Source organism: Crotalus tigris, unplaced genomic scaffold, assembly GCF_016545835.1.
Source record: "Crotalus tigris isolate CLP2741 ecotype Arizona unplaced genomic scaffold, ASM1654583v1 scf7180000023625.2024221, whole genome shotgun sequence".
NCBI lineage: Eukaryota > Metazoa > Chordata > Lepidosauria > Squamata > Viperidae > Crotalus > Crotalus tigris.
In genome coordinates, this window is record NW_024100087.1 from 847,317 (window position 1) to 873,532 (window position 26,216).

The 26,216-nt window shown below is 37.4% G+C and overlaps 1 protein-coding gene across 2 annotated transcripts in view; it reads right to left on the bottom strand.

The window, feature by feature from the left end:
* The window catches only part of ANXA5 (annexin A5), a 37,217-nt gene extending 11,302 nt beyond the window's left edge, over window positions 1-25,915 (bottom strand). Inside the window, exons 1-8 of one of the 2 annotated variants that reach the window (XM_039320178.1) lie at window positions 25,641-25,915; window positions 25,125-25,166; window positions 13,275-13,359; window positions 11,072-11,166; window positions 10,661-10,774; window positions 6,301-6,391; window positions 5,470-5,549; window positions 4,812-4,868 (exon numbers count right to left, since the gene is read on the bottom strand). In XM_039320178.1, the coding sequence (XP_039176112.1) occupies window positions 4,812-4,868; window positions 5,470-5,549; window positions 6,301-6,391; window positions 10,661-10,774; window positions 11,072-11,166; window positions 13,275-13,359; window positions 25,125-25,133 (531 nt within the window). In that variant the 5' untranslated portion in view covers window positions 25,134-25,166; window positions 25,641-25,915. Of the gene's footprint in view, window positions 1-4,811; window positions 4,869-5,469; window positions 5,550-6,300; window positions 6,392-10,660; window positions 10,775-11,071; window positions 11,167-13,274; window positions 13,360-21,635; window positions 21,945-25,124; window positions 25,167-25,640 lie in introns of those variants that run through there. The other variant, XM_039320176.1, reaches the window with a different exon arrangement.
* Between the last annotated feature and the right edge of the window lie 301 nt (window positions 25,916-26,216).

Below are 26,216 nucleotides of genomic sequence, written 5' to 3' on the forward strand. Positions count from 1 at the left end.
TTGCTGTTTGGGATAAATGGATAAAATTTATACAATTTAGATTGGGTATACAAAAATATTATATAGTTTTTTCATAAGTTTTATTTTCATATATATTATAGATAATTTTTTATATATATAAATATAAAGTTTTTAATTTAATTTTTATTTTTATTTTTTAAGCCTATATTCTGCTCTGGGAAGCTCAGGGGGGGGGGAAGGGAGGGTTTTTTTTTTTTTTTTTTTTTGGGGGGGGAGGGCTGGAGGATGGGGTTTTTTTTTTATTATTTAATATATGTATTGTTTAGTTTTATTTTTCTGTATATGTTGTCTCTTGTTTTGTATTATTTTTCCTTTTTTGTAAAATTTATAAAACTTTCAATAAAAAAAAAAAAAAAAAAGAAAACACATATCTCCTCTATCCGGCCGCCGCCACCACCCTCCTCCTCCTCCGGCTCCTCCGCCTCCAGGATGCCCTTCTCCAACAGTGCCTGCTCCTGCTGTCACAGCGGCGTCGCGCGTGCCGACGCCGCCCCAGGCAGGCTCAGCTGCGTGTGTGGCTGGGCCAAGCCAAGCCGGGTCTGGGCCGCTGCTGGAGCTGCCGCTGGGCTGCTCCACCACTGCCGCCGCTGCTTGCTGAGCTGAGCTGTGGCACCAAGCCAGTCCCCATGCCTCTTGGTTGGCCGGCCGCGCTCTGCCCCCGGCTGCCCTCCACGCCGCGCCAGAGCCTCCCCCACACTGCCCTGCCAGCCTCCCTCGCCTTCAGAGGCCGCCTCAGCCCTCTGGTGCCAGGCGCAGCCCTGGAGCTGGTGGGCAGGAGCGGCTCCTTCCCAGCTCGCCGGGCTCCAGGCCTTGGAAGCAGCCAGGCGGTGGGGAAGAGGGCGAAGCAGCGGCAATGCCCGCATGTGCGTCGGAGGCCAGCCAGCAGGACTGGGAGGGGAGAAGCAGTGCCTTCCGAGCGGGAGCTAGCGCTCCGGCTGTAGCCCTCTCATGTGTGACAAGTCGGGGAAGGGTCGTGGCAGTGAAGGGCTGTGCGGCGTGGAAAGTGGCTCCCACGACCCTGCCACTGCGATGCGCTCAGGAGGCTAGAGGGGCAGGTAGGTCCCGGGGGCGGCTGGGAGAGGGCAAGAGGTGCCGGGATGAGGATGGGGGCTTCAGGTTGGCAGGCACAAGAGGGCGGCCAGCAGCTCCGAGGCATGCGGATCCTCCGCGTGGCTTCCGAGGCCCCGGAGGTGCCGCCACCTGGCTCTCCGCCAGGCTGTCTGCCAGAGCCTCCCCCACTCCCCGGGTAATTGTGTGGAGATGCTTGTGCTTCCTTGGCAGCGCTTGTGGGCAAGGCTGTGTGCCCAGGCCAAAACGCTGTGCTTTTCCTACCACTTCTCCTCCCATTGGTCAAAGAGGCAGACACAATTTCCCTTTCCCTGGTTCTTTTCATCTGCGCTGGAAAGGACAATTTGGGCTATTTTATTACCGGTACCTGTTGCTTGTTTTATTACTTGTTGCCTTTGCTGAACCAGGGAAAATTGGTTAAAGTAATTTTCAGGATCTGCAGAATGCCTCCAAGTAAAGCCGCAGCAATTACCCAGCCAATTTTCCCTGGTAGGCCATCTGTGTGTGTCTCCAGACCTTACTGGACTACAATCCCCAGCAGCCCTAAAAAGCACTGTGGAAGAGTGGGAAATGCTGGGAGTTGCAATTCATCACCATCTGGAAAAACATGACTCTCCAAAGATCCTTCTTTCCTTCCATCCATCCATCCATCTCCTTCCCTTCCCCTTCTATCGCTCCTTCCTTCCTTTCCCCCTCAATCTCATTCCTTCTCCATCTCCTTCCTTTCCCCTTCAATCTTCCCTACTTACTTACTTCCATCTCCATCTCCATCCCTTCCCCTTCAATCTCTCTCTCCTTCCTTCCTTCCTTCCTTCCTTCCTTCCTTTCCCCTTCAATCTCCTTCCTTCTCCATCTCCTTCCTTTCCCCTTCAATCTTCCTTCCTTTCCCCTTCAATCTCCTTCCTTCTCCATCTCTGCACTACAGGTATCAATATTATTCAACCAATTATATCCTGGCAGAAACAATCTTGTATCATTCTATCTTTACTATTCAGTTGGCATTTATAGCCAGAAGATAGCAAATCATTGGCTACCTTTTTGGACCATTTTGGACAGCCTCACAAATAACTCCTTAAGATCCTCTGCCCGTTTCCTGCTTTTCCCAAAGGTGCACTTTGGGGACAATCATGACTTGGATAATTGAGAAGCTCGATAGACATTCCTTGCTTTATTTATGTACCGTATATGCCAGCATACAAGGCGACCCGGCGTATAAGACGACCCCCGTCTTTATCGCTGAGCCGCATTCCTAGAACGTCGTCTTATACGCTGGAAACTACCAGTATTTTCGGCATATAAGACTCGGCGTATAAGATGACCCCCGTCTTTGGCGCCGATTTCAGCGCTCGCAGAAGTCGCCTTATACGCCGGCATATACGGTAGTCCCCTCCTGTCCCCTCTGCATGACAATAGATACTACTTTTGAGGGATCTACTACTTGGTTACACAAAGAATATATTCATGTACTATTTGATAGCTGGCACAATACTAAGATCTTTATTAAACAAGGCATCCAAACAGTAGAGAACAAACTGTGTGAAAGCAGGAGCAGCATAAAGATGGCCCTTTTTGTCTTCTTTTTTCTGGGGGAGCACATACATCTCTCAAGCTTATTTGATTTAAGAAGAAATGTGATCTTCTATGAGCAACAAAATTATTGGTTGCTACCACTCCTCTTTCCCTATGTTAAACCAAATATTAACAGAACCACGGAAAACATTATTCAATGGACTCTTTGCTTTCCTAAGATTCCTGGAACACTTATATGCGCTGAATTATTATTACTTTGAAATAATGTTAGGCAAGTAGTTTAGCACTCCTTCTTTTAAATCCTTTTTTAAAATCCTTTTAAATCCTTCATGCACTCTGAGTAATATTAATCATATGTCATACATCAAAGTCAGCCAGTACAGTATAGTACCCTCTTCTCCATCTGGTGGTTTTCCATACATGTTTGACTTCAATTCGTATAATCTCAAGCCCTTAATATTGAAAATGTACCAAGTTATTAAAAAAAACTGGTACATTGAATAAGAGTTAAATTGGAAACAAAGAAACTAAGTACTGTCATGCACAGGTGCTGGTAGACGTCTGAGTGAACAAAGCAAGAAAGGATCAGTTACGAAACTACCAATATACACAGTGATTGCCCCACCAGCTTAATCAATCTCATTAGACAATTTTTAATTTCTTGGATACAACTAGAACAATAAATGAAATGCATTCTAAATAATATTGAAGTTGCTAAAAATGTAGTCCACCAATATCTAGAGGGAACCACTTGTTCAAGGCTTTTCCATGGATGTGAGACAGTCGTATTTGGCAGAACCTCTCTGCAAATAAAGCAAGCCTGGACATTCCTCCTCCTTTCCCCATTTCATATAAAAAGCATCAACTGGAGTTACAGGTTAAAAAGTAACTACTTCGCTGTGTAGAGGCCAGCTCCAGGTAGTTATGTAGAAACTGGACCTCCAACTCTATAACAATAGAGAAGTTTGTCTCCTGTTCAAGTCCTTTTAATTATGGCTGATTCAGCTTGCCTTTTTAAGATTAATCAAGGTCAGTTAGGTGTTGCCACTTAATTAGATACCAGATTTATAGATTTCAGTACAAAAATAATGTATCCTGTGCAGATCTCCAGGACAGCATTCCAAACTGATGTTTTTGAAGACATGAAAATGTAAAATATATCCCCTATTTCCAACTTTTAAAAGGGGATATCAATTATAAACTTTTAAAGCTCTTATTACCAACTTTTTCATTTTTGTACTGTGTTTCCCCGAAAATAGGACTGGGACTTTTTTTTTTTTTTTTTTTTTTTGCCTCCAAAAGAGGCATCAGGTCTTATTTTCGGGGGAGTGGCTTTTATACTCACCTCCAGCACCAGCTTAGCCCTGCCCAGCCGGCCCACTTCTTCTGCGGCCGAAGGAGCAGCTTCATTCTGCAGCTGCATTCTGGCCTGCAGTCAAGCCTTTCTGGAAAGGCCTGTGATTGAGAAATGCAGGCCTGGCTGCAGAAGATGCCACAGAAGAAGTGGGCTAGCGAGGAGAGGCCTAGCTGCAAGGTAAGTGGGTGCAGAGCGCATGGGGCAGCTCCACACTCTCACCCCCACCCTAGCTTGATTTTTAGGTATGTGCCTCGCCCCAAAACCAGTGCTTATTTTTGGGTTAGGGCTTATAGTAGTAGTAGTAGTAGTAGTAGTAGTAGTAGTAGTAGTAGTAGTAGTAGTTATTTTGAAGGATGAAGACAATAGTCTCTATTTTTTATTCCTCCAAAACTAAATGATACCTGTTGTCTCAAAGACCTACTTGCATAAACATTCAAACTAGAAATAATTTACTTGAGATAGTTTGAGAATGAAACCATACAATTCAAAGGGAGATCTAGGATCTACCACTGATTTGAAAAAATAATTCATTTATTTACTTATTGTGTGTGTGTGTCTATCTGTGTGTGTGTGTGTGTAATTTATTATTATATATTTATTATTCAATTATTTATAATAATTGTAGTTATACAATTATTGTTCTTCATACAAGGGAAAAATAGCTAGAATACCTGGCTTCTTTATGGTAATGATATTTCGCTGAAAAAATTGCCAGTAACTTTTCCATACTAACATCAAGCTCGTTCAATCACTTGAGAGCTCTTACATTCTTATGTCCTGATGATGCCATTTTAGATATATTTAGATGAAACAGAAAGAGGGAATCTTTACCTACCTGAGCATCTTGCTCAATTAAATTTTCTTTAATCTGGCCATCAGGGTCTCTGTTAGCCTAAATAATACAAGAAAAAGATTTATGACTCTGTGAATCAAGAGTATAAATAGTATTTAAAAATCAATGGTTATTATGTCATAATCAAATCTTTTATATCTGGATTTTCTTTCTTTCTTTCTTTCTTTCTTTCTTTCTTTCTTTCTTTCTTTCTTTCTCTTTCTTAGCAGATGCTTTGGCTTTTGAATTTCAGGTGCTCAAAGAGCTGAATAAATAGTATGGCAAAGTACCCTGAACTGCCAGTGCTATTAAAAATGCAGCACAACTGCAAGTCCTGTACCCATAAAGACAGAAAGATGGAAGTCAACTCAAGACTAGAGATAGGAAACAAAAATATCAGTGCATCCATGATATTTCTGTAGTCATATTTTGAAAAAGAAAAATTCATCCAGTTAGGCATCTTGCAGCTCCAGAACTGCATGTGACTTCCAAACCAACTCTACCCATTCACTTATCCTTCCTTTCTTCTTCCTCAAGAAAGCCTATTAGCTGCCTGCAGTATGTTTCCAAAGTCCAGGCTCAAAGATCCAAGGAACACAAGTTAACACAAGAGCAGGTCAATTTCTGAACCATTTATTTGATTTCAATCTTAGGAGCTTACTTGTAGAAGAACTACCAGCATTCGCTGATAGTAACCAGAAGTATCTGATGTTATATGATCTTCTAAATCAGCTCCATATTCTGCAAAAAAAAAAAACCTTGCATTATTAAACAAAATTTAACTTATCCCTGTATAGAACATCTTGTATCAAGAAAATTGGCTAAAAGATCTAAGCCTTCTTAGCACACATGTAAGATATTTCTCAGATGAGAATTATGATCACACAAACAGTGAGATTAAATAGAAGTTGACAAGGGAGTATGATGAAGAATTTAAGGATGAAAATTCATACAAGACAGAAACTGCTCATTGATTGCTGCGTTTCCTGACTAGTACTGATTTTTTTTCTTGATTGGTGCTATGCACTGAATGCTGTTGATTACAGACGTTGCTATTCATTGTCCCTTGTATATAATAAGAGCACTGCTTCTTACTGACCTAGCTGAAGAAGTTACAGGGTACATATATAGAGAAATCACTTCTTAGAAAGTAACTACATAAACAAAAAAACAGAGACAATCTTTTGTCTGTTTTTTGTTCACATCCTGCACATGTAGACTGATTACCTAGAAGACAAGTTGAAGGCAATCAGGCTAAATAAAACTGTACACAAATGTGTGTGTGTACATACACATACACCTTGTCTGGAATGTTGAAGAATTGAAGACAGAAAAGCATAATTATATTGTCTAAAGCACTTAAGTACACAAAATAAGCTGGAGCACCCTTGACCAATTTTTATTACAAGAAAAATTAAAACAACACATTATATACTACAGAGCACACATGTTGGAATTTTATAAAACCTCCACCCCACAACCCACAAGTTACCTTCCTGATAAGCTTGCTTTATATTCCGGATTTCAGCAGGTGTCCGAGATGCAAGAATTTCAGTCAAGACTTGTTCATCAGTTCCTGCCCCCTAAAACCAATGTAATGAGTTCATGAAATCATATTATTTTTCTTAGTATTAACAACCAAAATATCTTACAGTTCTACAATTCTGCTTTTATGCTGCAATACCAGATCAAAAATGTTTACTTTATAACCAAAATATAAAGAAATACTAGTATAACTCCAATATATTTGAAATAAACCCATAATGTTCAAGAATGCCTATTTCTTAGTTCAAAAATGCCTAACCGTATGATCCATAAGGGTGGATGAAAACTACATAAATAGATTCCAACTGACTCATACAGGAAATTGTGGCAAGGCTTATTGCTGAAATTTGAATTCCTGTAAGACATTCCTTTTGTCCAACAGATTTTGCTGATTATTATTTTTTAACTCAGAAAAGTTCAGATTGCTTCTCGTTTCTTTATAACTTGTTCTAAGGCAGGGGTGTCAAACTGCCAGCCTGCGGGCCAGTTGCATCATGCAGAGGCCGCACCCATCCCAGCTCCAGCAATGTGAAAAAAGTTGCCATACATCATGACACACCACATGACGTGGCGAGTTTGACACCTGTGTTCTAAAGTATTCCAAGCTTCCAGGTGTGCAGTGAGACACAAATATTTCATCTCAGGTGCAGAGGGTACCATGTCCCCAAGCTCATTTTTCATTTACTTTCTATATGTGTCTCTTCTGCCAACTCCTGGAGTAAATAAGAGAAAAATTAAAAACTTTTGGCAGTAATAGAGTTTTGTTACTATAATTAACAAAATGTTAAATTAACAAATGTTTAACAATAAAGACTTTTGTTATTATAATTAACAAACCTATCTGCCAGGATTGCTTTTTGAACATTTGAAATTTTACTGTAATTTCAGCAAATAGTAAAACAATCTTATATTTAATGAAGGCAACTGTACCGTATATTGGATCTTGTTTGGTATTCCAGTCTATTTAAAACTTATAAATATATATATACAGATAATATGCATAGAGCTATTTTCAGACTAGAACTACATAAAGGATTTATTCTTAAACTATGCAGATTTCTTTCTTGCAGCACCTAGTCTTCCCTAAACCACTCTAATAATTGCATTAATATTTTTCCATCTTCCTGCATTTAGTTAATTGTAATTTACTTATCTGCCAGTTCATTTAGTTGCATCTTTGTTCTAGTACTCACATACATACAAGGAATTCCTGCCAAAGGAATATATTTTAGGGATCAGTTTTTTTCTGATGTGGCATCACAAGTTAGTTTTGCTCACTAATATATAGGCAATTTCATGAATAATGACCCAATAGAAATTTATTTTCCTGCTCTGGGAATTTTGGCATGAAATACAATGCCTACCATATATTGGAAACACTTCTGCATAGAATAAATATTTTTGCAGAATTTATAGGAAAGTTTCATAACTGGCAGCTGATACAATAATGGTTATAGAAATGGATACAACTAGAGTAAAGAACTGTTTTACACAACTGACAGAAAAAAACTATATTCACATAGTCACTATCCTACTATTTCTTTAACTCACTCGCTTTGGAAATAACAGGTCAGTGATATAAACCTTATCTTGGATGTGAATATAACCAAGTAATAGTGTGGTAACTAGAAGATACAAGTAGTCCTCAACTTACAACCATAATGGGGACCGGAAAATTCATTAAGTAGTGTAGTCATTAAGTGAAATATCATATGACCATGACTTCTGACAGTTCCTGCTGGATTCCCCGTTGACTTTTCATGTCAGAAGCCATATGGGAAGGTCATAAAAGGCAATCCCATGACCAAGAGGATGCTATAACATTTAAAGTGTGAGGACCATCGTAAGTCACTTTTTAGTGCCATCATAATTAAGAATGGTCGCTAAACATTTCAATCTTGGCTTATTTGAGAATATTAAAGCATATAAAATGGCCAGTTTCAATAACATAGAAGAGTAAAAAACACCCAAGACTTAAGTGACAGAAAAAATCATATTATATTAAGCATGATTCATTTTAACTGTGATTGTTGATGAACAAGGGACAATGGCTGGGTTCACATATTGCACTAAGGAGAAGCAAAGGCAACATTACAGCATAGCACAATTTAGAAACTTGGGAAAAATGGCTAAACTTTCCAATATGGCTTAGGGGTTAAGAACTATCAGCAAGGTTGACAAGGGACCACATAAAACCCACTGTTTTTTAAGTGAGAGCATGTACATTGGTAAAGGAGAAAATGACCCCTCCTTCAGGTATCCAGATAACTACCATTTCTTACCCTATCAGAGACGCATAAATGCACCTGCTCTTACGAAGAGATGGATGATAGCCATGAGCTCTTCAGAGAGAAACTTGTAAAGTTCTAGTTCCTGAGGTGGAAAAGTAAAAACTAGTGCAACTGGATGGGCCAGGAGAAATAATCAATGGCTGCTTGTTCTAAGCTTCAAAAGTTAAAGAGATCTAGTCACTCTGCAATCAATATTAACAGTACATTTTTAATCATTAACACAGAGTGACTGCCATAAAATACCTTTCCAAAGTTCCCTCCTGCTGCTGCTTCTATGGCTGAGAATATAAAGAAAAATCACCTGATTTCCCATCCTACTTCTTTCTTCTGTCCAGCAGCTTATTGAAGTTATCACTTGAATCAGGTGATCAGATCCTAAGTATTAGGGGTTTTTTCCACTGACTCAGTAAGTTAAACTGTATCTATCTTCTTCCAAATATTAGCATTAAAATCAATATTTGGCTGCAATGCTACATAGGGATTTTTGTTGAGTGACAGTATTGGCAACAAAATTACCTACTATCACAAAGTTCCATGGAATATTTTGAGTAATATTTTTAACTCACATGCTGAATTTGAATGACAGCAGAAACTGTCTACAAAAATATTAATTATCCACAACTTGCATATTATAGAACATTTTGTTATGTAAGTTAAAAGGGACAGTCAAAATAATTAGGGAAGAGGAGGTGGAATATTTTATGACAGGGCTGAGAAATGTCTCTTAAGTAGGAAAAAAGGTAACAAAGAAGATGGCATGTTTAAAAGGCATGCAGTAACAGAAGATGCAGAAAAGGCAGAAAGGAATTTTCTCTTTATCACTACATTAAAAACTGATCTCATAAGGGAAGCAACCTGACAACAGTTTGGAACTCATAGTTACATAATAAGGCTGTGCAGTAATCTTGAGTCTGTGGGCAAAAAGGTTCCCTGTGATTGTGGAAAAAAGTGCAACTGCTTTAGTTCCAGAAAGATGCTATATTTGCTGCATAGCCCTATTTTATACGCACATATATATATTATGTGGTGATAGCTATAATTATCTTGCAAAGCGAATTCAGTTGAATTAATCAAATAGAAGTTGCTTGCACTTTTGTGCCTTTAATAACTTGGACTGGGTGCTTATTCATCATTTCATTCCACTTTATCATATTTTTTTTCCCCAACCATCAAATAGCAACTATCCTATGAGCATCTACCCTCTACATTTATACACTTACGTTCTTAGTCAATTCTTTATCGCACCCTTTAGTTATTGGGATTATTCAAAGTCCCAGGTCATTACATTTTGTTTAACATCACATGATTTAGAGCAATATGTAAATACAGTCCGTGTATCTGATCTTCCCTTCCAAAGATACTTTTTCCCATTCAGTTTCTATTTGCTGTCTTATTCTTTTTTTCTGTGTCAGTTCTCTGGGCACTGAGCAATCCTTGTTTTTTTCCCAAAATCTTTTTCTTTCTCTTTTCAATTTCATGGGTTCTCCTAATCTCTCTCTCTCTCTCCCTCTTTCTCTGTCTCTCACTCACACACAGTGTTATTTTAATTCAGTAAGCAAAAGCATTCAAAATATCCTTCAAAATACCACAGGATGGTTATTATCTTCAAATACAGTTTGCGTTTTTCTGTAACCATTTTGCTAATTCCTATCCTGGAGATAGATTTCCTCTTCCCCTTCTACTTTGTATACAGTTTATTTAATTAATACAAAACAGTTGTAAGGAGTTGCCTAAAAATTGTCCAACAAAGCGGTATAAACTGAAATTCAAACATAAATGTAATTTAAAAGGTGCACTGTTACCTGAAGATTATATTTTACATAGTTTTATACCAACACTCTTATTCAAGTCCATAGGTAATGCTAAAATCTGTTGAATTGAAAGTAAATTTTATTACAATAAAAACACTATAACCAAACAGATCAATTGTCATAATTGTTAACTTCAAAATTAAAAGGAAAGATTCCATCCTAGATAAAAGAACTTTTTAATTTAATGTTGTGCCATTCATTTTACCTTAATGGCATGTTTTAATGCATGAGCATCATAAATCCGTTCAGGTCTCATCAGGGAAACTATGAGTGTCTCCAGTTTGCCCGTAAGTTCAGATTTAAGGTCATCAACCATATCCTAAGTGACAGAATGAAGAATGAGTAATTAATGAGAAATGCATATCAATGCCAGTCTTTCAGTTATAGTTATTGCAGTATCACTTATATTATTAATATCCATATAAACGTATGGAGATATATACATACATTCTCTCTCTCTCTCTCTCTCACACACACACACACACACATACACACACGCATTTACACAGAAATGAAGAGTAAGAGAAATAAACAAATAATAACCAGCCAACCAAAAACATTAACTATCATGAAATATCTGTAATATGAAAAAGCACAAGTAGAATCACCTGCTTACCCGGCCAAATAAGGTTTTAAATTGTACTGCAATTTCCTGGCGTTGTGCATTGCTTCTGCCCACTAGAACCTTCAGGATTGGCTCTTCATCAGTTCCTTAAATTATGCAAGTTAAAATAAAATCATTCACTGAAAGAACACCAGTAGTTTATAAATGAATATAAATGAACACATTATGTCCTTATATTCATATTCTTGAAATCATATCTTACTTGGAAAACTCTATTTTAATGTAAAGGTAGTCCTCACTTCTTAAGTGACCACAACTGGGACTGGCAACTCAATCATTAAGCAGAGCAATCACTAAGTGAAATATCATGATTTTACATTTTTATTTCAGCTTTCCTTTGCTTTACATTCCTGTAGAGGTCATAAATGCAAGGATTCTCTCAAAGCTACCTTTTTGTCACCACTGTTACTATGAATAATGACTAAATGAGTCAGTTGCTACAGTTACTACACGCTACACACACACACATATATATTCATAATCAAAAAAGTAGAATGTATATGAGTTGTCACCCATGAAAATATTTGCATCAAAAGGAGAATTCACAAAGAAAATCAGTTTGTAATATCCACCTTTACTTTATTCAAGCACTGTTTTCTAACCAAAGCTGTGTGGATAATTGAGAATAATTATCAAGGCCTATGCTTCTTTTCAAATCTAAGATGCCTGAGCATCTTTTAAAAGAACAAAAGCAAAAACTGGCAGTAGAACTTGAAGTAATTCTGACTCACACCACATAATTAGGTAGCCAGTAGGATTTAACTATGTGACAACTTTCACAACAGAAAGCATATGTATGCACCCTCATTAAAAAAAAAAAGACTCTGAACAAAATTGCACAGCTTGTGGGTTTGATACTACTGACTAGCAAAAAGTTTCATAGAATTTCCTCCACATTTCAACACACCATTTGCCTCAATATTCAGTATATGTCGTAGAATCTCCAACTAGACTGAAGGGAGGGGTTAAGAGGGGGCCGAGCTTGGAGTTCTTGCACTGCAGGAAGTGGAACAGGCCTGACCTCCCCTAGAATCTCTAAAATCCTATTTGACCATTCCCAAGGAAATACAGTCAATTAGCAAGACTCTTGTAACATAGGTGACCAGCAATAAAGCTTCTGTTTGAGACTATCCCCAAGTAGTTCTGGATGCTTCAACCTGACAACATAAATCAACATTTTGAAGAAAACATCTGTTTCCTATTCACTATCTGGCCTTCAGAATTTGTTTTGCATTAATAAAAGTTAAGATAAAGTTAAGTCAATATTTGTTTTGTATGAATAAAAGTTAATGGCTGTCTCAGTATCTTTATCTTAACTTTTCAGGAATTCCAGTTAAAAAAAAAACTAAACACCAAAACAATAGTTCTATTGTCCTGAAGAAGATTCTACATAGTAGTCTCAAGGGTGTTTTTTCCAAAAGGCTCTGCCTACAGCCTGGCGTTTGATCAAAGTTTAGGCACCATTTAATAATTCAGAGAAACTAGAACATGTTCAAAGAGCAACAGTGGCAACAAGGGGACTATGAAGAGAACTGAAAGACCTGGCAATGTTTTAATTTGGATTCTTATACTATAGAAGGATTTGGTTTCAATGGCCTAAATGGCCCCTTCCCATTCTAATGAATGTTTTCTTATTATGTCACCCTGACCAGCTCAAGGTTGACTCAGCCTTCCATCCTTCTGAGGTTAATAAAATGAAGGCCCAGATTGTTGGGGACAATTGCTGACTCTATAAACCGCTTAGAGAGGGCTGTAAAGCACTATGAAGCAGTAGATAAGTCTAAGTGCTATTGCTATCAAATTCCACTTATGCAAATGCCAATTAAAAAAATGCCAAGCCAAAGCATAAAGAGAACTTGATGATCACACTAATACATTTCTGATCATTGTAAGGTTTACTTTCAATTTTATCTCATATGCAATCAGAATCTCTTGAACTTTATTTTAGCCTATCTGTCTAATGTTTACACTGCAGAAGGAAGCCAACTTTATTTCTGAACATTCCCTGAACAAATTAGTTCCTGATCCAGATTATTAGGAAGCCTACACAATGAAGAGTCCCTGCCACCGAAACTTCAGCCCAAATGCACGGCAGACAGGAAGGAGAGGGATGATTACAGAGAGCTCATCTTCGCACAATTGTAACTGTATGTAGGGAAAAGTTTCAATAGGGTGTTATTTTGCTTCTGCTTACCCAATCCTTTCATTGCCTTGCGAAGAACTTCAGCATCAGCTCTGGCATCAAATCCAGGGAAATCTTTTACAGTACCTCTTGTATACTAGAAGGAAAATAAAATTATGTTCATGCAGCATCCTTTTAGTAACATTATACTGTAAAACTGATAATCAAGAAGCATGAGTTATAAAATCTAAATGCTGATCCCTTAGAAAAGATAATCTGTTGTATACCTAATAGTAATTAATCCATATGATCTGGCACAATTTGCAAATTCATGGTAGGATTAAAATATTGAGTACAAAGCTTTCTTATATGGTAAAAGCTTGAACTCAAATATTACAAATCAGATCTGGAGCAAAGATTGTAGAATTTGGAGGTTTAAGAATCTGATTTCTAACAATCCCTTAGGAAGGCATTTGTGGTCTCTCTGTGTAACAAAATGATGTGCAATTGTGTATGTGTTTAGGCGCTCTGTTACAGACAAGAAGAAAGAACATTTCCACAGTTTACTGATTAAAAAAGGTGTTGAAAGTTAAAAATAATTTTCTTATTAAAAATAATTTAATAAGAAAATAGTTTAACAATAGCTTCCTGGCAGCTCTTTCATAGCACAATTATATTAAAAATAATTCATATTCTGTGATTTATATAGAAGCTATATGGAAATCAGTTATAAAGAGCTTACACCCTGAAAAAAACTTTGATATCAATTAAATCAGCTAATACAATTCTGATATATAATTTATAGTCTGTCTAACCTGTATATGTAGTAATAGTCCTAAATATGCAACCAGTCATTTGATAATTCTGACGAATAGTTCCAACAATTCTAAAGAGTGCTAGATTGGAGAAACTATTCTGATGAGTATGTGACATAATTAACTATTAACATGCAAGAATCATGAAATAATATTATATTCTTAGACCTTCATTTTCTCAGTTGTTCACCTGAATCAGTGATAAACAATCCACAATATTTCAAATGCTGAACTTAAATTCCCAGCAGCCCCATTAAGCATGCCCAATTGTAAGTGTTGCTGGGACAACATGTCCCACAACATGTTTAGTAGAACAGGATTCTTGCCTTAGTCTTAATTATTCTAGATCTCATCTCATTACAGGAAAGTGGTAGCATGAAACCTCAATATTTCAATCTAAGGGAACATTTTCAATATCAGTACATTTCACTGTAGAGGACCAACTACTTCCTTATTCTTAATTTCTTAGAAACTAGCTATATTCTTTATTTCCAGAAAGGAAACTCAGATATTGCTTGTTCAATTATTAAATATTAAGTCCAGATTATTGTTAAAAATTAGCAAAAGGGACTGGCATAGAAAGCCACCAAAACTGAGTGAAAAGAAAATGTATAACTGCCATGTGAATATTAGTCATTTGGAATTTGGCAACAGATATATGTCTTTTGAATCCTGAAATGGATCACCATCTCCTAATGGAACAGCTATCCTGACAAACAAAAACAACCATACTGATAGTTCTTATATTCTCTGGCAAGTGGAAAGAATAACTAGTCTTCCTCCCTTTGAGGCTGAAGAAGTACAGTATGAAGATTCATTCCAGCAGTTAGCCATCAGTTCTCTCCAGCTCTTAAATTCGGAGAATGCTGACAGCTGCTTGGTTGCAAAAATGGATGCTCCCAAGTGACCTCCTTTGCTGCATATAACAGCTTCTAATGGAAAATTATATAAGAATAATTATGAATTATTATGGGCAAAAGTACAAAAGGATTTAAATGATTGGAAAAAGTTGCAATTGTCGTTGTTGGGGAGAATATCAGCGGTAAAAATGAATGTTCTACCAAAGTTTCTCTTTTTGTTTCAAATGCTACCTATTTTAAAAAAAGATGCAAACCTGGATGAGTCGCAAAAGGGTATCAATAAATTTATTTGGGCTGGGAAAAAAACAAGGGTAAAGTTTAAGATTTTGCAAGATGCCCGAGAAAGAGGTGGGCTTAAAGCACCTAATTTGAAATTATATTATGATGCAGCCACCTTAACTTTGATAAGCGATTGGCTTAATTTAACAAATAAAAATATTCTTTCTCTTGAAGGGTGGGATTTATTGTATGGTTGGCATGCATATTTGATTTTTAATAAGAAAGTAGATCAGGCTTTTAAATCACATATTTTAAGGAATGCTTTTCTTCGAGTTTGGAAGAAGTATTATTATAGGTTAAATTATAAAATACCTATTTGGGGGATTCCTGGACATGTAATTGAGGGAGTTTCTAAGGGGATGAATTTTTATAAAATTTCATATAAGGAATTATTAATTTGGTCAGGTACTGATTGGCAGTTAAAATCTTTAGATGTACTAAGACAAGAAAATATCTTACAGTCATGGTTTCAATACATACAAATTGTGGATAGGTGGACTGTAGATATGAAAGTTGGAATAACATTGGGAGATGAAAATTTGGTAATTCAGATTAAAGATCGGAATCATGCTCATATTAAAAAAATTTATGATGAGTTACTAAAACTGGACTCGGAAACAGAGTTGGTAAAAGATTGTATGATTAAATGGGCCCAGAATATCCAGGAACCGATTTTATTGGATTTATGGGAGACTATTTGGATTAGAAATGTTAAATTTACACAGGACCAAAATTTGAGGGAAAATTTTTACAAAATGTTTTATAGGTGGCGTTTGGATCCTAAAAAACTGTCTTGTATGTATCCTAACTTACAACCCAAATGTTGGAGGTGTGGTAGTACTGATGCAACTTATTTTCATGTTTGGTGGACCTGTAAGAATGTTAAAGCTTTTTGGATAATGATTTGGTGGAACATTCAAAAGATTTTTAAAAAGAAGATAAAGTTTACTCCTCAATTATTTTTGTTGGGTATTTTTATAGATTTAGATGTTAATGAAACTATTTTAATGTTGAATTTAATAACCGCAGCAAGGTTACTTGTAGGTTTATATTGGAAGAAGGATTCGTTGCCTACTTTAGAAGAATGGGTATTCAAGGTTTCTAATTTAGCAGAAATGGCAAAGATTTCTGCTTATTTAAAGGATCACACACAAGAAAAATATATTAGGGTATGGAGAAGATGGATAGATTATATTCAGAATAAATATGGAACTTTAAAGTTCCATTTATTTTATGATTAAATTTTTTCTTGAAAGAAATAATAATTATTATTTATAGAATTTTATAATAAATGATTTATAATAGATTTGTTTATGTTATTATGAAGTTAAAGTTTAGAGGGAGTTAAGGGTTAAGTATGAATTTGATTATTGTATAATTTTTTTGTTTTAAAAGTTATAGATTGTGTTTGTTTAGTTTACAATAACTCTGTATTCTGCTCCAGGAAGTGGGGGGGTAGGGGGGGATGGGTGGGATTAAGTTGGTTAGATAAATAGAAATGTTAATGTATAAAATAGGTAGAGGAATTTAGAGAGAGATGCCACTCGGGTATCTCCCCTGAACTGTATCCGAACAGGGATGAGAGGGGAGGAGGAAGGGAGGGAAGGAAGTAGGTTGGGAGGAAGAGATGAGGGGAGAGAGGTGAAGAGAGGAGAGAGGGAGGAGGGAAGTAAGGAAGGAAGGTAGAGAGGGCGGATACAGTCAGGGGGGAGATGGACGAGCGACACCTAAGGTTTTATGTATGAATTTATTTCAAAGGTATTTTATATATATATAATGTATTGAATGTATCAAATGTATTGAAAAATGAAAAATAAAAAAAAATTAAAAAAAAAGAATGCTCCCAAGTGACCTCCTTTGCTAATCAGTTAGCTGCCAAGCACTTCACAAGAAAGGCATGTATTATTTATTTGGCCAATCAGACACTAGGAATGCCTTCTTTCCAATTTACTATAATGTGCAAGCCAGATCAACTCTGACTGCCCTTCTATTGGAAAGGCTGTCAGAGACCTACTTTTCTGATGGTGGTAGGAAAACTATGAAAACAATGCTTCTTCTAATTAACAAGGCCAACCAATAACCCAAGGAAATTAGCTGTTCTGGGCAATTTATTCAGTTATATTATGAATGAAAGCAAAAACGTATATAATCTGAGTGCATATTCTAGATGTTCAAGATGGAAAAGAAAAAATGGAATCTGATCTTCCAACATTAAATAATTGGATTATGTATGTCCCTTATTATTTTCATCCCTACACTTTATTGAAATACAAGTGCTCACAAATTCCAATAGGTATCACAGAGGAAACAATGTAATCACTGAAAACTACATGCAGCATTTTGCAATAAATTTCCACACATACATGAAAATACAAATAATTCCATGCAAAGAACTATCTGAGACCCTAATCTTGCAAGTAACAACGTAACTAGGATTTTGTTGTGTAAATGCAAAGGGAATCAGTTTGGTGGAATGATTAAGGTGCTGACCTAGAAATGAGGAAACTGAGTTTTAGACATGAAAGCTTAGACATAAAAGCCAGCTAGGGTACTTTGGGTCAGTCACTTTCTGTAAGCCCAACTCATTTCACAGGGTTGTTGTTATGGGGAACCTAGGAAGACGGACAGAAAGTGAAGAGGAACTAAAGAGCCTCTTGATGCGGGTGAAGAAGGAGAGTGCAAAAGTTGGCTTGAAACTCAAAATTAAGAAAACCAAAATCATGGCATCCGGCCCTCTCAATTCCTGGCAAATAGATGGGGAAGAAATGGAGGTAGTGACAGATTTTATTTTTCTGGGCTCAAAGATCACCTCAGATGGGGACTGCAGCCAAGAAATTAAAAGACGCTTGCTCCTGGGGAGGAAAGCTATGGCAAATCTAGACAGCATACTAAAAAGCAGAGACATCACCCTGCCAACAAAAGTGCGTATAGTCCAGGCCATGGTTTTCCCAGTTGCAATGTATGGCTGTGAAAGTTGGACCATAAGAAAGGCTGAGCGCCAAAGAATTGAGGCCTTTGAACTATGGTGCTGGAGAAGACTCCTGCGAGTCCCTTGGACTGTAAGGCATTCAAACCGGTCAGTCCTAGAAGAGATCAACCCCGACTGCTCTTTAGAAGGCCAGATCCTGAAGTTGAAACTCAAGTACTTTGGCCACCTAATGAGAAGGAAGGACTCACTGGAGAAGGGCCTAATGCTGGGAAAGATTGAGGGCAATAGAAGAAGGGGACGACAGAGAATGAGATGGCTGGATGGAGTCACTGAAGCAGTAGGTGTGAACTTAAATGGACTCCAGAAGATGGTAGAGGACAGGAAGACCTAGAGGAACGTTGTCCATGGGGTCACGATGGGTCGGACACGACTTCGCAATTAACAACAACAACAAAGGAAGACGGAATATTATCTATGTTCACTGCCTTGAATTACTTATAAATAAAGGCAGAATAAAAACAATCTAAAAAATATATACTAAAGAAAAGAAACAATGGAATTAATTATGTAGTTAACTTTTAGACATTTGCAAGAGAAAAACCCAATTTTTCAGGGATTGGGGTTTCTTCTGACTGAATGCCGGCCACCATACCTATATTTCTATTAACCAGCCACCAATACAATGAATACTACTTGAAGCTGCAGGAAGAGATTTCAGATCAAACTATTTGTGAATGCTCAGCCGAATGGGGAGCAAGGAAAAGTGCATGGAAGAAATGATAAGCCAAAACTCTAATCTCCAAACTAGAGCCCTCCTTCATTCTACAATTTTTACCACCTATGGTCAGCATGACTGCTGATCCTTGCTGTAGAATATAATAGCTAACAAAATGAAAGCATTTGGAAGATAATGCTGGCCAAGAGCCAAAGAAAATAATGCTCCTCATTGGGAAATGCAAAGCAAACAAAAAACCAAATTAGGGTCAAATCAAACAAGATATTCTAGAGTCATTTACTAATGTTTGCTTTACTTTTAAATGAAAGTTCATTGTTGTAAACCAAAGTTAAGGCAGGTGAAATACTGTAACTTGTTTTCTTTCTTTATTCCAATGTTATTTGGAACTCATGGGGGAAATTATGTTTTAATATCTATCTTTTCCATAGAGGAAGTAAGAAGATAGGAAATATTTAGAAGATAACATCAGGATGACCAAAGTCCCACACACCCACTCCCCCCCCCTTTTTCATCAATCAACCTTATGGGATTGGATTTTATCTTGATTAAACACATAAGTCTTTCATGAAAGAGGGAGAGTAAAGATGAAGTCACTGTCTCTTTTCTCCCACCCTCTGCTCTGTGCTGACCTTGAGGGAAGAAGGCCAGTCAGTCATCCATATTTAACATACTTTGTTACCTAAGAAGCTTCTGCACAAAATGAAAACCCCAGAAAGATTTTTTTTCAATCATGTAGTGTACCTATGGTTAGAGATGCTATCTCTTACATAAAATTGACTTTAACTCCATAATTCAAAAATGTACAATCTGACATCTTTGACCAAATGTTGTCTCAAGAGACAATCAACTCTTGTCAACAAATTCTAATGTTTAATATTAAAAACATAAATTATTACATGTATGAGGGCAGAATAATTACTATTTGTACTTTAACTGCATTTCATCACAAATGAAAGCAATTCAAAACTCTGTCGTGTTCTGGACTTAACTATTTTTATCTTATCCTTTGCATGCTTCTCAAAAGCCAATTGTGTTCCATGGCCCAGGAAAAAAGCTACAAAACATTCTGAGCCAGACAACACTTTTACTCATGTACACAAATGTAAGTTATTATATTTAGTGTAATTTAGCTATTTTATTTGGGAATTGCATATATTGCCACAGATAATTCTGTAGAAAGATAGCTTTCATTATATTATTTTCTCTATTAGCATTCAAATTAGATTCTAAAATTATTGTTGTCTCTTCTTTTTATTATAAACATTTAATCTTGGGAGAACCTATTTCTACCAACTTCAAACATTTACATTCAGGCATACCACATTTTCTACAATTATGACCAATCTTTTGGTTATTTTCTATTTAACCAGAAATAGCATTAGAACAATTCAGGAACAGCTTGGACAAATTGGTAGAGACCAAGGGCTACATTTAACTTTTGGGGCAAGTGACTGAGGATCACAAAACAGATGGATTATAGCACATATATATAGACAGGTTAAGTTTGAGTACACTACTTAGTTTTAATTACAGCGCAGCTATTTTGGATCATATATTTTTCTTCACTCGAACGTCAGGAAACTGTAGAGCTCAATTTAGACATGTTTCCAACAGGTTCGAAAGGGACTGCTGAAGATGCACAAAGTCCTGAGCATAGCCTGACCACACCCAATTTAAAGCGCTATGTCAAAAGCGGCAAGTTCTTGCTTTCCTAGTCTATGTATTTTGAGAATCATCTTATACATTTATTGCATTTATTATATATTTATATTTCCTTTGTAGTTTTTTTGAAACGACATAAACAATTTCCTATTTGCAGCTACTATGGAAACAATATTGTTAGAAGTGAAGGTTAAGAAAACTCCAATTACAAATTAGCAGGTAAATAATGTAATGTAGAAGGGAAGTTATTCTAGATATCAGGAAATGGCACTACAATGTAACATAAGACTAAGCATATATAAGATTATCTTAACTGCAGTTAAGACTGAAAGATTACATTACTGGCATACCCATTTCTCATACCCCATTTTATTTTTGATGGATTTCTTTGAATATTGCATCTCCAAAATAAACATGATGTAGGAGAAGCATGGAGACCCTCCACTTGATGTTGTGTTCATTTCTTTGGGAACTTTTTTAGGACAATTGGATGAGAAAAAGAAGCCTTTTCCATCTGTCTAGAAATCTCACTCTATTTCCTAGACTGCAAAGCAAAATGTTAGGAATCCTGTATCCTTCTCCCTTTGTGAAGAAAAAAATGGGTAGGAAATTTAAAAATGGACAGAGAGAAACAGCTCTCTGGTGTGTTTAATGGGAAAGCAGACTTTGAGGAAACAATTCTAAATACCAGTAGTTGGGCGTTTTTTCAAAATCCTCCAGTAGCAACTAAAACTAGAGACAAAAGGCTACTTTCAAAAACATTCATATGATTGTTTGTGAACACCTACATAATGTCCTGTTTAGTTTATGGCAGACATTTTTAAATTTGTGTACTATAAAAGGGGAAAAATATTTAAGAATGCATTTTTTTCTTCATTTCCATTAACACTCATTTTAAAAATATTGCTGGGGCAGAAAATGCAAAGTATACCCACTTGAATTGCTTTAAAATACAAAATATTAAGATTCAGAACATAATTATACAAAAACATTAATGACTTTTGTGTCATAACATATTGGCATTTGTATCAAATTAAGATCAAAGCATAAAAGGAACCATGAAAAGATACTACACCTTTCTTAAGAAGACTTCCAAGGACTTTAAATAATTAAAGCACCATTTCTAGGTATAGTAAAAGCAAAACAACATACCGTGTTTTTCAATGTGTAAGATGCCATTTTTTCCTGCAAATACCCTGTTCAAAACTCAGGTGCATCTTATACAAATGCAGCGTCTTATACATGAAAAAATAATGGTAACCTCTGCAGCCCAGGGCATGCGGGTTCTTTACATGCCACTGCCATGCCGCCTGGTACAGGAGGATATCGCTGACCCGAGATGCCACCTGGATGAGGAGAAAGCTGGCCCGAGATGCCACCTGGTGCTGAAGGATCGCGCTGCCCCAAGGATGCCACCGATCCCACTGAAGCCACCTTCTATGACCCGTTTTTCACCGGTGCAGCTCGGGCTGAAGCCATCAGAAGCCCGGGGAAGCCACCTCAGTAGAGTGATTGACAGCTGAGGGGGTGGGCGGGACTAAGCCCGCAGAGCGCCGTCTGATTGAAGAAAGTCACCTCCCTTGTGTGATGGCATGGCCACTTGTTTTAAGTGCCACTAAAGACGTGGTTTAATATTTAAAATGTTTATTTCTGAATTTTTGTTTAGAAAATTGGGGGCCGTCTTATACAAGGGTGCGACTTATAGATGGAAAAATACAGTAATCGCAACCCTACCAAAGTTAAACATATAAAAAACCAAGAAATTGAGTGTTTGCCAAGCGAAACTGTTTTGGCTGGCTGCCTAGAATAATGATATAAAATTATAAAATGCAAAGGATCAAAGATAAAAACAATTAAAGTCACTAGGTCCAGAAGAGGAGGAGGGAAATGAGGTTGTTTAACTTCTATTAAAATATACATTCAATACAGAGCAACAGAAGAATAGACTTATCTCCTAACAATAACTATCAAAACCAATTGTAACCTACGTTTACACATAATGCTACTTTTAAGGAAATAAACTGATCTTAGTTGTTTAACAGATTATCAGAATACCCCATACATTTAAATAAAAGGGGGTAGTCAATCTCCCTGTAGAATTAGCAATACAGAAGAACATGAGCTGTGGTTTCTATGGCACCAGTGTCCCACAAGGGGTTTTCCTGCATTTTCCTTCCAAAATAATATTAGTTATTTAAACTTCCTACTTCAACGTATTAAATAATAGTCTTGAAACTACTATCAAACTACTCTCCATTTCTATTCCAATCCAATGCTGAGTATTAGAAATCTAAGATTTGAAAAAAAAATAGATCAAGATTTCAGACTATTTGTCCCATCATATCTACTGAGAAGTGATCCTCTGCATGTTCCCATTGTCCAGCCGGTAACACAAGTAGTCCTCATTTAACAACCAGTCACTTAGCAACCGTTCAAAGAGCATATGACCAGTTCTGGAGTTCTAATAGCCACAACTCCAATATCACCTGTGGTCATGTGATTGCATTTTGGATACTTGGCAATTAGCTTGCATTTATGGCCATTTGAAGCATTCTGGGATCATAAGATCACAATTTCTGGTGTTTATTTTCACTTTCAAGCAAAAAAACACCCATTGAAGAAAATGAGTTCCTTTAATGGCCATTGTGTTCATTTAACAACCGTGATGTTCACTTAAAGACTGCCACAAAAAAGGTCAAAATATCATGCAAGATCATATGGTGACCCACTTAATTACTGCCACAACTTATGATGATAATTCTGGGCTCAATTACAGTCATAAGTAGAGGACTCTCTGTAGCTCTACTTTTCACATGGCCAGACATGTCTGAAGAAGAAAAAACATGCATTTTGCTTGGCAAGATGACTTCCTTCATGTAAATTGTCATCCTAATTAACAATGATAAAGCAATCATTGTTAATTAATCAGATCAACACAGATTGGCTTCCCTTTAGAATTTTTATGCAACATACCAAGATTGGAAGGTAGAAAAGATGTGAATTCAGAGTTATGCATTGCTTCATTTCATACACAGGCTTTATAACATAATTTTAAATTATATTGTGAATATTATTTATAATTTCTGAAAGTTTCTAATTCCCACGTCCGTATTCATAAACATTCCAATAGCAGTTTTATTCCCTCAATTCAGTGACTGAACTTTTTAGCAAACACAACCGACAGATGTTCCATATTGCATCTATCAAAGTAGATAGATTATATAATCTATTAAAACATGATGAGACAAAGAGCTATACATTTGAAATACTTTAGTTATTTCAGTTCAAATCAGTTTCTTTGCTACTTAGTCATTTCTCTGGGGTTATGAAATGAATTTAGGATCCATTTAACATAATCTACACAATAAGTGTTCAGAGGAGTTCATTTGTTGAACCACTTGTAAAGCTATCTTCACTTTGGAACTCTCCCTTATGTTGAGCTATAACTGCCAATGTCCACCCAACACAAACCAAGTTGGTTGATATAAATTTTCACAACTGTAGACCAAAATCTGGAGGCCATCAAGTTAAAGAAAGTCCACATAGGATCCAGAAAGTGTACAATCTGAAGTGAGCTATGCCTGAACAGCATCAAGCAGTTCAGGCATTAAAAGTTAGAGCATTTAACTTTTATAAAGTAAATGACATTTGGGACTTTTGAGTCATACTATGAATGACCTCAGTTCATCACATTCCAGGTTATCATTTTTGCAAACTTCAAGAAAACTCTGTAAACTTACTTCAGATTTAGTCTGATTCAAAAATATTCAAAAAAATAATTTGACTTGTAAAAAAAAGATATAGAACAGCCAATCCAATACAAAAATGCAAAAAATGCAAAAAGAATGAAAAGGAAATTCATTATGTAGTTATTGGTTCATCTTTTCACTGCTAAAAAGAAGATATACCAACTCACACCAAAAATTTGCAGTGCAAGAAAAAGTTGGCTAAAAGAATGGAAAATGGAAGAAAAGCTTGACGTGGAATCATTTGAGCAGGATGAGATCATCCTGTTCCCAACTTGGCCTCTTTAAATATTTAGATGAATTTGCCCAGATCAAATCAGCCTAGAGTTACAAGAAAAACAGAGAGGAAGAAACTGTCCTATATCCCCAAACAGGGATTTCTTATTTCCTGTCATTTATCTTCAGAGTAGCTGGCAAACGATAAGAAAGCTAACTGGTTGGCTAGGAATTCTGGGAGTTGTAGTCCCAGCACAGCTGGAGAATATCACATTGAGGAATACTAACGTAAAATGTCATAAGTGCAGGGAGCAGAGCCACCAGAGTTGAGTCAGAACTTAAGGGGGGGAAAAGTGGGTTAAAAAGTTATTCTTTTCTTAAGGCCAAACGTTCTTTTGGAATTTCAAGCTAACTGGATTAAAAAAAAAACAAAACTATTTCGCAGGAATTGCTGTGGGAATCAAATGAATGACAGGTCGCCCTTCGGGGTTTAAGGATCGCTGTGGGTGAAGAAATTTCATTGAACAAATGCACCACAAAATTGTCTTGCAAAATGGCGGGAGCGTTACAATTTATTTATATGTTCATCGAATTGATCGGCTTCTTTCAAAATTTGTTCCGCCCTCTTGCAAGTTAGTTTTAAAATTACACAGCGAGGAGAAAGCAAGGAGGGACTTACCTTTGCCATGGCTTCGGGGATTGTTTAGGCGAAGACCAAAAGCTGCAAGGAAAAATGAGGGACAGGGTTACGCTTCGAGAGTTCCAAAGAAAGAGCGGCCAACAAGTACCGCTACCCAGGAAACAAGCCTATAAAGCCGAAAAAGCAGGGCAGCTCTCTTTGGTTTCTTCCGAGCAGCTCCGGTTCCGGAGTACCTCAGTAGGCACCCCCTCCAAATCGGGGTGCCGATTCCGGAGTACCTCAGTAGGCACCCCCTCCAAATCGGGGTGGTCTCTGCTGAACCCCAACTTTCTGCCACGGGCAAACGCCCGAGCACTTTTTCCTGCCACTTTTCCACGCCCTGTTGCTCCAAGCTGGGTTCAGCCAAGGCCTCCGAGATAGAAAGACCGATAAGCGGAGCAATAAGAACGCTCCGCAATGGCTTCCTCCGCTCGACCTTTCGCTACTTTCTAGCCTCAGTTTTAGCTTCCCGAACTAACTAGGGCTCGGAAAGCAGCCCCCACCTCCGATACGCACCGTAGCCTTAAAATGAGAGGGCGAAGATGCGAGACGCGACCGCCACTCGCGAAGCAACGGAAATTGGACAGAGCCGGAGAAAGTGTGCGTCGCTCTCGCGGCCTGCCACACCCTGCGCTCAGATTCTCCCCGTGGCTCCCCGCTGGAGTCGGTCGTGGTCTTCCTGCCTGGAGCCCCACCCCGGATTACTCTGCTACTCCTCGGCACGGCGGGCCCTGGGTGTCTCTTTCCTTTTCCTCCCGGCTCAAATGATCACGAAAGTCGGCGACTTAATAATGGGCGGATGCTTGAGACGAAGCTCTTTCTGGGTCATTATTGGTCCTATGCTTTACTTACACCCACCACTTGCACAATTAAAGTAACAAAGGGCAGTTGTAATAGTTGCAGCTGTCCTGTGATAAAAGTCTCAGTTCAGGGACCGCAGTCGCCCTACAAACGAAGGCATTCTTTGTTTCATCGTGGTAAAAATCATACCCTCATTCACACAATGAGCTACATCTATCCACACAACATTTTCAGACACAAATAATGAAATTGGCAAAGCTGTGAATTCAAAGAAATTCACTTCCTAGTAAA